General features: G+C 43.2%; 1 protein-coding gene across 7 annotated transcripts in view; it reads left to right on the forward strand.

Moving 5' to 3' along the window:
- PACSIN2 (protein kinase C and casein kinase substrate in neurons 2) overlaps positions 1-12,230 on the forward strand; it is a 909,220-nt gene that overhangs the window by 841,280 nt on the left and 55,710 nt on the right. For 6 of the 7 annotated variants that reach the window (XM_069628223.1, XM_069628220.1, XM_069628219.1 and 3 more), the window contains 2 exons: positions 9,080-9,196; positions 10,067-10,263. In XM_069628223.1, the coding sequence (XP_069484324.1) occupies positions 9,080-9,196; positions 10,067-10,263 (314 nt within the window). The remainder of the gene's footprint in view (positions 1-9,079; positions 9,197-10,066; positions 10,264-12,230) is intronic. The other variant, XM_069628225.1, reaches the window with a different exon arrangement.

Consider the following 12,230-nt stretch of genomic DNA (forward strand, 5'->3'; position numbering starts at 1 on the left):
CTGGGGTTTTGAAACATTGCGGTCAAGGCTTGGGGCTGGTGGAGAGCCCACATTTTAGAACAGAGGCCTCCCACTAGCAGAGACAAACTAGGGAGGATGAATTCAGAAGTGATTGGGGCGACCGAAGTTTGGGAAGAGCGGCTAACAGGGTTGTACATTCTGACTGTTCCAATTCTTTCCATTCCTTAGATTGATAAGTGTTTGCCCAATCCAGTAAGACATTTGTGTTACAAATAAATATTTGTAAGTATTAGGTATGTGTATTCCTCCTGGCTGCTTAGGGGGCACCAGGACTCTCCTAGATAATCTGAGAGATTTTCACTGCTAGAGGAAATCCCATATTTTAGTTTTTATTTTCTTAATTGTTTCAAGTGGGACTTTCATGGGAAGGGCCTGAAAAACATAAAGCAAGCACAAGAGTATATTAATTTTTATAGAGGTGCAACGGCTGAAGCAGGAAATCTTTCCCAACCTCTCTCTGCCTATCGATCTTGATCTTGAAACAAATTATGTAAAAAGTTGGGGGAATTATATTGGTAGCAAGTGCCTGTGGAACGAGTAATAAAAATCCCTAAGTATTTAAGTTCTTCAGTTTTCCATTTAAACGGGCCAGAAATTGAACATCGATCTTAAGTGCTTATATATTGATAGTTCAAGATTTTGTATAATTAATGGCATAGCGAAAGCTGTACAGTTTCTCAACTATATTCGGTAAAGTAGATTTAGGACTGGTCTTAGAGGGTAGTGACTTTAATGCAAGTGTAAAAGTGGGGATAAAGGGCAACCTTAACGTGTGCCACCGTAAATGGGAATTTGGTCAGAAAGCCTTTTATTTAGCATAATAGGTGTACAGTGTGAGAAATCTGAAGGTGTCTCAGCCACTAGTCCCAGTGGATCTGTGATCCAGGTGGCCTGGACACAGCCATCACTTTTGGATGCAGTTCCTGGGGATGGCCAGTGTGGGAGGATCAACTGGGTGACGGGTCTCCGGGGAGTGGAAGTAGGACACTGGATGGCGAGACGCGGTATCCCCTTCCCTGTAATAAAGTTAACCCCTCCTACCAAGTAGGACACTTAGGAACTCACCACCCACCCCTCCCAACACAAACACTTTCTCATAGACAGCTCACTGTGAGAGAAAATGGACTAACACTGATCCGTATACCTGACATTACCCAATACAATGGTCAGGCAGGGTCAGGCAATTACTGACCATTACACACACCTGACTTCATCACATTTCCCCACAAGGATAAAAGGTGGAGCACGAAAGCACACTCTTAATTTGTTTAATACAAGGAGAAAGACTGCAAAACTGAAGAGGATTGCTGGAGGAAAGTGCCCTTGACCTTTTCAACAAAAGACCTACTTTCATGAACCTTTGAGAATAGGAAATGTAAGACCAGGTGTCAAGCCTGAAGAATCCTGCATTGTGTATCGGGTGGTTACCTGGGGCTTTTCCCGTGTCTATGGTCAAGGCAGGGAGAATCGTTTGCCGCCGTGGGACTGTCCTTGGCTCCTACAGCAAAGCAGCACCAGTGAAGTCCGCACAGCCGAGGATTTGTGGAGACTAATACCAGACCGGTCTGTGTTGATGCCAAGGTTGCAAGCGGCAACATTGTATAGTGAAAACTAAAGAGAACAATGTTTGAAGTGTATGTGGCATGCGACGCAAACACAATTAAATAGCAGTGAGTGATTGAATACGATACCGCACACAGTGGTCTGGCATCACGTGGGTGCTCTTTCGAAAGTCTCTGTTAAGTATCCAGCTGAAAAGGTGGCAATTTTGAAGAGTGATAAAGAATTGTGAAATCGAAGTGGTCCTGCAAAGGGTAAAGCAAAACCTTGTGCACATTCGAATGTCTTTGATTGTTGATGAAAAAGTGTATGAAGTTGACCGAGCCAGGTGGAGGGAGTTCAGCTAAAAGGTTTTTGGTTAAAGTAAGTTTGTATAAAGTTGGGGATTAGTCCGAGCCCGGCGGGGGGAGACTTATTGAACATTGTGTTAAAAGGGATCTGAGCCCAACTGAGGGGGGATCTGAGCACGGCTGAGGGAGAGCCGAGATCTGAACCTGACTGAGGCGGGATCCGGGGTGAACCGTGAGTCACCCGAAAAAGAATATCCTACGAGAAATTGGATGCATAAATAATTTACAAACATTGTCTTGAGAGGATCTGAGCCAGACTCAGGTGAATAGTGAATCGTCTAAGATGGGGTTCTTGTGTAACTCTGAAAGAGGAAAAGAAGTGATTGTTTGTTTGCCGCATCAGGCCCTCTGAGTAAAGAAACTTTGTAAGGCAAAGAGACGGTGCAGAAGGCCCTGATGCCAATGATTGAACTGTATCCTTGTGCTAGAGAAGTCAGAGACTGTGCTAACCTTGAGTGTACCACCTTGTTCCGTGCTGAAAACATGGACAAGGGAGGCCAACGGCCTCAATATGCTGACATGTCATTTTGTGAACACTTTTTGTAACATTGTTTCCACACCATTTGTATTTAGGGGTAAGGATTGGTAATAGGTTTATTAGTATAGGCCCTTTTGACAAGACACCAGTAGGACTGCGTTATTATTATTTGATGGTCATAGCTTGCTCCCATCCATAGATTTAGGATTAGATAGGCGTTTTTCCAACTCTTTTTTGAAGTTCAATAAACACCCTTGAATTGTGGTCAAGAGCCTGACTTTTGGTTGATACTAGGCCTTCCTTACAACGGAGACAGCTAAACTTTGCAAAAACAAATCCTATATAATTGGGGTCCAATCCAAATGTTTTTAGAACCTTTGATAAATCTATCCAGTCAATACTATCAAATTATTTAATTACATCTAATGGGAGTAAAGCCAACCATTTTTTTGTTTTATTGCAAAGATCAATCACATTGAGTACCCTCTGAATGTTATTGTGAGTTTGACGATTGAGAACAAAACTTAATTGGTCTTATACATGGGTTTACGGTGCCCTTTCTAACTCGTCTCATGGCAGTTCGTATGTGCCTGTTGTGCCCAGAGTTGTTCTCAAGTAAGCCCTATTGTTCCACAGTCTTGTAGTTGGATTGTCATCACCTTTATCAAGACGTTGGACACCAGCAACAGGCCCACAATGGGGGTGGGGTGTGAATTTCTAAGAGGGATGGGATCTAGCAAGGGCTTCTTCAAAAGTGGGGTCAGGATTCCTTGCGTAAGTCAAGTGGGACAGCCCTGGAGAGCAGTGGGAGATTAATAGAATAGTGATCCATGAGGACAGTGCATTAGTGTGCCTTAGCCTCACAAGCAGAGATGGTCTTGCAGAGTTTACTACATAGAGCTAAATAGTCATAAGTATGTAAACTCAACATCTCTGTAGTACGTTTGCACTACAATGTCCATCCTGCCTCCAATGTTTTTCTTACATTTAATATCCATGAAGTTTGTTTTCACTCCAGTCTGCAATATGTTTAAATCTCAATATCTCTGTAGTTTATCTTCACTACAATTTCTAGAATGCATTCATCATACTCTCAATGTCCTAATAATTTCCTCTGTTTAGCAGCCTCCCTGTTGCATGTATTCCTAGATAGTTCTTCTCCTAAGAGGTGTATTTTGCAGCATCTTTTTAACAGGGCATTTATATATGGAACATTTTCACCCTGAATTATCTTTGACATTTAAAACCTTTTCTTTGTGGTTGTTGCTTCCTCCCTAGACATACCTCTCTTGTTGGTCCTTTCACAATAAAGTATCTCTCCACACCTGGCTTCACTAAGCGGATTTGTTTTTGGCGCTGCTCTGTGCGCCTATTGTTGCGGGAGCAGCCTGTTGGTTTGTGTTCTGTCACTATGTCTCAATTTCTCAGACTATTTTCCCCTCTGCAATTTTTCTCAGTGCTCTTATCAGTTCACTTTATTGGATGTGTTGGGCGTTTTACTCTGCCAGCTTCATTCTAGCTTTTGCTTGCATAGTTGATCAGGTGACTCTACACCTGCTGAACTGTTTATTTATTCATTTTATTTTGTTTACTTTTCTCCCCCTCTCCCTCGACTTCTTTGGGCAGCAAGTGTTTCTTTTGCTTTAGGCCCTCACCTGGTATCTACCTTCCTTGCTGCGCCCCAGATGTCCTGCCTATGGCATTACTTGTCACATTTGTCTGTTGCATTCACTGGCCAGGGTTCTCTCTGCCTCCCTTCTCTAATGGTGTTGTAGTGGCTTCATCAACCCCCTCTTACCATCCTCCTGTCTTATTCTATTATCAGACGAACGTGAGATCACTTGTTGAGTTACCTTGTTGCGGAAAGGAAAGCACAACTTATTCAAACCTGGTGACAGGGCCACCTTATTACAAAATTAAAACACTTCATGGGTAATTTATCTTTCCTTTTTAACAGAATGAATGTATACATTCAACTGGGTCTTTGGCTCATTGGACAAATGCATCCACTACAGGGATCTGGGTTGGAGCTCGTGGTTAGTTTTGAATCACGACAGATCCACTCAGCCCTTAATCCAAGGATAATTGACTACCGTCAACTTTGGTAATGATGGTGTCTTTTTTGTGTCTCTATCCCAAATATACGACGAGGGGTAAATGTGCTCTTTGTAAATAAATCTGTTACACATAACAGCCATTAACATGACACTAAATCTCTTTTTCCTCCTCGATCTGCATCCATACTAATTATCAGGCAATTCCACAGAAGCTATTCTTACATGTGAAATGCCCCGTTTTCCAAAATAAACCAGTTCTAAGTAAACCATAATCCATTATTTAGAACACAATTTTGAAAAGTGTCTAGCACTATTTATATCCCAAATACTAACTTCATAAAAGCAGATATAATGTAGACAATACATCCTACCAACTGGTCGCCTCTTTCAGCCCATTATCAATAAGTACATGAATCAGGATGGAATCTAAAAATGCAGCAGATTGAGTGGCTGTCTCAATTATTTATTCAGAAAGGTTCAGAAATCAATGTTATCAATACAGGACAGCTCTTACCAATCAACATAAAAACATAAACAAAGCTCCTTTTATTCCCCTTTATACACAGTCACAAAGAATGTTTGAGTCTTAGTTTCTTTCTGGTAACTATTTCAAACTAGCAAATGTCTAATCCAGTTTGTCAGTAATGTCCTCATGGCATTCAAAGTTCTGCCATTTAAAAAAAAAAAAACTTACATTTGCTTTCCACTGCAGTCAGTTTTTCTGATGAAGATTCTGCACAACTAAGGGCTTTAATTTCGAAAGGGTGTGTCCTCCCACTTATTCCTCATCTTTTCATATATCCATATTCAATTTTAGCTGCCTCGGAAATATTTCAGCAGGGGGCACTGCGCGTCAATGCCGATCGATTTGATGCCCTTCAAGGGCCTCCGTCCCAATGTTGACGCCACCACTGGTACATATAGCGCGTACATCGACTGTTAGCTTCAGTTCCATTTTTTCCTCCAATAAAGCTATCGCTTCGGAATATCGACATGCTTCGGTTTCTTAGAGAAACCTATTGAGTGAATAATGGCATCTTCGTCCGCATCATCCAAAATCTGGGTTTAAAAAATGCTGACTGTGGGGCGAAGATGTGCCTTTCCAGCCTTCGACTTTATAAGGTTGCTCGGCCTCATGGCCTCCTGCATTTTCCTGGTGCCAGAGGCTCGCCTGAGAATGAGATCTCTCGAATGGAATCTCAGGACTCCGTGGACTCAATTCTCAGGCAAGATGTCAGACCTTCAGATCCGAGCAGAGTTGTGCAGGAATTCCTGTGGTTGATCTCTGAGGACAACATTCTGAGGGGAGAACCTTTTTGGCAACCATGGCCAGAGATAACAGTAGTAACGGACGCCTCACGGGGTGGGGTGTCCACGCCAATGATCTGACAATTAGCAGTCGTTGATCTCCATCGGAGTCCAAACTACACATCAACCTTTTGAAGCTGAGGGCAATGAGACTAGTGCTGAAGGCCTTTCTGCCTTCTGTACGGGGAAAGAATGTCCTAGAATGTCCTGATAATGAGACAACACAGTGGCAGTGTACTACCTCAACAAGAAAGGAAGTGTAGGGTTACTACAACTGTGCAGAGAGGCAATACAGCTCTGTTTTTGGGTAATTCAAGAAGGAATTTTGCTTTCGGCCAGAAGGCCAGCAACAAAATCCTTTTACTGCTGCCGTTGAAACAGGTTCTGCAGCTGATGCAGGGACCAGAATGTGGACCCTTTTCTGTACAGTACACCTATGCTGTTATCGTTCTTGTTACATCTGGGTAAGCTGGGGCTCCAGGTTGGAACAATTAAAGGATATCTGGCAGCGCTGTACATTTTTAAACGCTCGTCTGAAGAGATATCTTTCTTCAACTTGCCACTAGTGATACAATTTCTGAAGGGACTGACAAATGTGTTCCCTCCGATCCCTTTTCAAGTTCCAGTTTGGTACCTTAATCTGGTTCTAAAATTTATCATGTGTACTCTCTTCAAACCAATTCATTCTTGCCCTTTAAGGTTGTTAACCTTCAAAACCATTCTTTTAGTTGCTCCTACATCAGCCCATACAGGGAGTGAACTTCACGCCTTGTCTTGCAAGCCTCCTTATACAATTTTCTTTAAAACAGACGTTAAACCCACATTTGTACCCAAAATTGTGTCTAATTATTATTTAACAGAACATTGTACTACCTTCTTTTCATCCTCCTCATCCTGGAAAGGGGGAGGAGAGACTGCACCGGCTTGGCCCAAGGCGGGCACTTTGTTTTTATATCTCTAGAGTGTCGGAAATTGCAACAGGATGATCAACTGTTTGTTGTTTATACAGGCCATAATTTGGGGATGGCAGTGACAAAAGAAGCTTTGTCCAGGTGAATTATTTTAGGCATTTCTGAGTGTTAAAGACTAGCTGGAAAAGATACTTCTGAGGGCTCATTCGACCAGGTGCATGGCTATATGCTTTACAGAGAGGAGGCCCAAGTGAAGATATTTGTGCATCGGCCACATGCTCCTCAGTTCATACTTTTACAGAGCATTATTGTCTGGACTCTTCCTCAGGCCAGGGAGGAGGATTTGGGAAGGCAGTGTTACATTCTGTTCATACAAACCCATAAGGAACTCCTACTTTCTTGCTCCCTCCTCCAAAATAAATACTGCTTTGGGAGTCTATCAAAAGATGAGAAATACGTGGGTAGACATAATCCATTCGAGGAACAAGTTACTTACCCCGGGTAACAATGTTTCGATTGGATGTTCCTCCCACGTATTCCTCATCACCCCTCCCAAACTACCCCACAGTAGAAATTCTGTGTTACACTTTACGTTCTTTCGAGGGCAGAATACTGTCTTACGCAAGGTAACACCATAAAGTATTGAGGGAATGCATCAAAGCGAAACTGAAGCTAACGGTCGCTAATGGTGTCGACATCGGGACGGAGGCTCTCGAGGGACATTGAGTCGACCGGCATCGACACGCACAGCCACCTGCTGAAAGATGTTTCAGAGGCAGCTAAAGCTGAATATGGATACATCAAAAGATGAGGAATATGTGGGAGGAAAATCCAATCGAAAGAACATTACCAGGGGTAAGTAACTTGTTCTCCTTTCTAAATACAATTACATGAAACTGATGTATAATTGGAATAGTATCACTATTTAGAAAGGTCATACTTATAATAAATGTTAGCCCAGACCTCTGCAACCTTATCTGTAGGGGAGCAACAAACAGTATGCTAGTTGCGACAGGTGGAAAGAACACAGCGTGCAGTGTTGAAGGAACAATTAAAAGAAAAAAAAGACAACGGCTATTGTTGGTCTTGTTGTTGTAGAGCAGGTAGGGATTTTTCTATTGGTGCGTTGAAACTTTGTCTAGTGTTATAACCATCCAAACTTAAAGTGCTCAACTTTAGGCTGGTATTCAGTCTATTTTATTCCCCTCTGAAATTACATGATGGTGCAAGTGAAGGGTTTGGGGAGGCGGTGGCAGTTACAAATGCACATTGTGCACATTCTGAAAGTAACTGTCCATATGTTGGTCACCTGTAAAGTCATACATACGTTCTGGACCAATGCCTGTAAGCAAATACTGACTGTGGCCTAGTCGGATGTTTTTCCCACTTCCCCTATAATATTGCTGGCTTAGTGTGAAGATCAAGGTCGAAGGGGCAATGCTGATTTGTATTCTACTTTCCATTGTTATACATATAGTGGCCTACTGTAAACATAAGCCCACCCGCCTCTCCTTGCAACAATGGATGTGGGTATAGGAAGCCTACTTCTTTGAAAAGGATATATAATTAAACACGGCAGGTATGCTACAGACCATTTGAAACTATATCGCTACATTTGCAGAGACCAGGGGTTCTTAATACTTTATAATGGTCATTGCTCTGCAGAATATTTGATAATAAATGCTTTCTGTGTAATGATGTCTCTGACTGTAATCGGGATGTGTACTGTTCCTGCGATTCAAGTAAAAAGTGTGCTGTTGGGCTTTCTGGTCAAGTGGTGGAGGTCCTCGGTCTTGCTGTTGAGGCAGTCATATTTTCCTCCTTCCCTCCTATAGTGTATAGACCTCTACATCCAATTGTTGCTGCCAGACTGTTATGTAAAATCAAGCTTACAGGCATTTGATTTAAGAAGTTGTTTAATAAACACAAGGAACTAAATAAAGGCCTCTTACTCCACATATAGTGGAGAGCAAAGTTTGAGCTCTGTACCTAGCTGTACAAACATGATGATCCAGAGCAATTACTTTCTTATTTATTCATGCGAATGCTTGTCCGTGGTAGATGCATGCAATAATTAACCTAAAAGAATAAACCCAATTTAATTCTAAAAATGCATAACTCCCCCAATTATGGATTTTCATGTGTTTATTTTATCGGATTAGAATGTACCCAATGTTATCAATAGAGTTTAGAACAAATTGATCTCATACAATACACTGAAGATCAATATTTGAAAAATTAATGATGTTCAATGACTTTCCTTGTTATTAAAATGTATTAAAAGGATACAGATGTTTAATAAATCCTGCAGAGCAAAGAAAGTGATGAGCTGTAACATAGAGCAAATTTACTTACCAAATAGGATCACTTTAACACTCTTTCTTTCCCAAATAGCAATCTTAATGCCCAGAATCTCACAGTGCCATCAGTGCAGTCAAGTTACAATCCTTTCGAAGAGGAAGAAGAAACAAGCAGTACTATCAGTGACAAGGACGACAATAGAAAGAAAAAGTTGGTGAACGAACATTTTCACTTCTCGGTTTCCCTCCGTGCACTTTTACTCTCTCATACTTCTGATTAATCACAGGCACAGTGTTGCACACCATGCATGATCTCACTCCAGGAGAGCTGCTGGACGTGAAATTGTGTTGTAAATCGAACGCTTTCTAACATGTTATTTTTCTCCCTCCTATTCTGCCCGTTTTGCTGTCTTCTGCTAACCAGTTAACCAGTTGAGAATGAAGTGGAAATGTCTTGATCCATTGTGCATTCTGTTTCTTACTTTACTAGTGAATGCTCCTTTTCAAGCAAAACGTCCTTTTAAAAAACATTTGCCTTAAGACTAATCAAATCAATTTTTGGTTTGCTGTACCGATTGTCACCACCAGTGTATAAGAGAATGGTTCTGCCAACTACTGTTATGGGTGGCTTTTTGTCCCATCAAATCTTGTCCTTCCAAAGTGTACAGAGAATTGGAGTAAGATTACACTAGACTAACGCATGTTTTTTCGTTTTTGTTCCCAATGTTCTTCATCTAAATGTTTATTTGGGTTAGCAAGTTGAACTTCCATGTTAATTGTGGATTTCATCATTAGATGAATAACTAATTTAGGAAACCAAAATTGTACTACTTAAGATGATATTTTAGGGTGTCTTGGTGGCCTGTTTACCATCTAACTTTTTTTGGTCTGAAAGATTGCGGTTGTCTATCAACACTCATTGTTTTATCTGCACATCAAAACCGCATTTGTTTTATTTGGGGTTCTTTCAGGAAGACCCAGTTGGTTTAATGTCATGAGTTGTTTGAACTTCCAAACCAAATATTTATTTTAGCAATAAAGCATTATTATAATTTTTGTTTTCATACTTAAAACCTTTCAGTGTCAGCAGCTATGAAAAAAGCCAAAGCTATCCAGCTGAATGGTCGGATGATGAGTCCAACAATCCATTTGCATCAAGTGAGACCAATGGAGACAGTAACCCATTTGACGAGGAAGCTTCTACTGGAGTGGAGGTGCAAGTACGAGCTTTGTATGATTATGAGGGCCAGGAACATGATGAACTAAGTTTTAAAGCAGGTAATAATTAATTTAATTTTTGCTTCATATGTCATAATACAAACAATACCTTATTTGTTCAACTTCATGTTTCATCTTTTGGTGTGGCATGAGATATATATATTTCGAATGGATTGTGTCCTCCAACGTATTCCACATCTTTGACATGTAATGTCCACAGTTGTGCTGCGCTTCGGAATTTTTTTGGCAGAGGGCGGGCGCCCTGTGTCGATGGCGTCGGGTCAATGTCCCTCGAAGGCCTCCGTTGAGGGTGACGTCATCGGATGTTATAAGTAGGACGCACGGCGCCCGTACACCTCAGTTCTGTTTTTTCCGTAAACGTGTTTGCTTCGAGAACTCGGGATGCCTTGTGTTAACACCTTCGATAATGTCTTCTTCTTCGACCCCTCCGACCCTGCGGTCGGCCTTTAAAAAGTGCAGGGACTCTAAGTCCAAGATGTCCATCACGGACCAGCACAGTATCTGCTTGTGGTGTCTGGGTGAGAGCCACGACACCGACGACTGCTCGAAGTGCCAGTCGGTGACTGCCATGGCCTTGCAGGAGCGTAAGGGGAAGTTGCAGGTAGGTCGGGTGTCCACACCCATAAATCCAAGAAGTCTACTGGTCTTTCCACCGACGACTCGAGGGGTGACTCTTCCCCGTCGGAAGGAGTCCACAGGATCTAGGTCTCAGAGTGGTTCTCCCCACTCGTTGTCCTCGTCGAGGCACTCCCGGAAGCGGCATCACCAGTCGCCTTCCCCTTCCTCGTCGTATGATGGCTCCATGAGGTAAGTGGCTTGTACCACAAAATCCTCTACTCCGGAGGAGTGGGACGCATTCAGGGAGAAAATGTTGGAGATTTTTCAATCTCAGGGCACTGCCCGTCCACGCCTTCGGTTGACGCCGGCAGGGAACGGTCTTGGTTTGACGTTCGCGCACCTCTGAGCCCGGGCGATCAGCGTGACAAGCATCGGGAACTGTCGAGGTCCCCTTTGGACAAGGCTCCGGTAGATCGCCAGAGACGTTCCAGGTCGAGGTCCTCTTCCCTGGCGAGACCGTTGAAGCCTGGGAAGGTGTTGAGGAAGGTGTTGACTGTGCCGTGCCCATCGAGTGTGGCTGTCGGGGTCTTGCCCTCGGCCAAGCCCTCAGAGCCACTGTCGACACGCCGAAGCCATCGGCGCTCTCTGTGCCATCGTGGCCTAGAGGTCTGAATTTGCTGGTGGAGGCCCCTAGAGCAGTGGGTCCTCTGAGAAAGGCCCTGGCTAAAACTGTGAGGCCCCCTGTGGACTCAAGGTCTACTCCTGTGCCTAGGAGGGAGTTATTTCACTCTTTGCAAGGTATTTATGAAGATGAGGAGATGTCTGATGTGGAGTTGGAGCCTTTTGATGCTCCTGGCGCTCCTGAAGCTCCTGACATGGTTTTCTCTGAGGACAGTCAATTGGAGGATCTGCGTCAGTCTTTACATGACGCCAGTGGCCTGGACACCTCCCCTGAGATGGAGTTTGGCAGGCCAGAGCCTGGGGCTCATGCAGAGTCCTCCTTTAGGAGGTTGATGTCGAGGGTTACGGAGTACCTGGGGTAGTCCGGCCCACTAGTTGAATTCGATCCAGATGACCTGTCTGACATTTTAGATCAAGGTCCGTCCACTGACCCAGTGTTTCCTTTTCATGTGGCATTACAGAAAAGGGTTGGCTGCTGCTTGGAACTGTCAAGTATCGGCAGAAATCATCAGTGTTAGGACGCCGTAATTATCTGGCTTCACGGCTTCCACGAGACCTAATACTTGTGGTTCTCGTATTTGCCAACGAACGGTGGTTACGGTCCCTTTAAGATCTCGTCTGCCGGGGGCTTGGAAGTTGGCATGGAGACGATGGCGTCCTCTCACGTCTTTCACTTTTCCCCATACACGTTGAAAGACTTATAGTGATCATGTGACTATTATTTAAGCCACGCCTGTGCGTTTTGCCGGCGCTTCTGAATCTTGTAT

This window comes from Ambystoma mexicanum, chromosome 12, assembly GCF_040938575.1.
Source record: "Ambystoma mexicanum isolate Mex_15411 chromosome 12, UKY_AmexF1_1, whole genome shotgun sequence".
NCBI lineage: Eukaryota > Metazoa > Chordata > Amphibia > Caudata > Ambystomatidae > Ambystoma > Ambystoma mexicanum.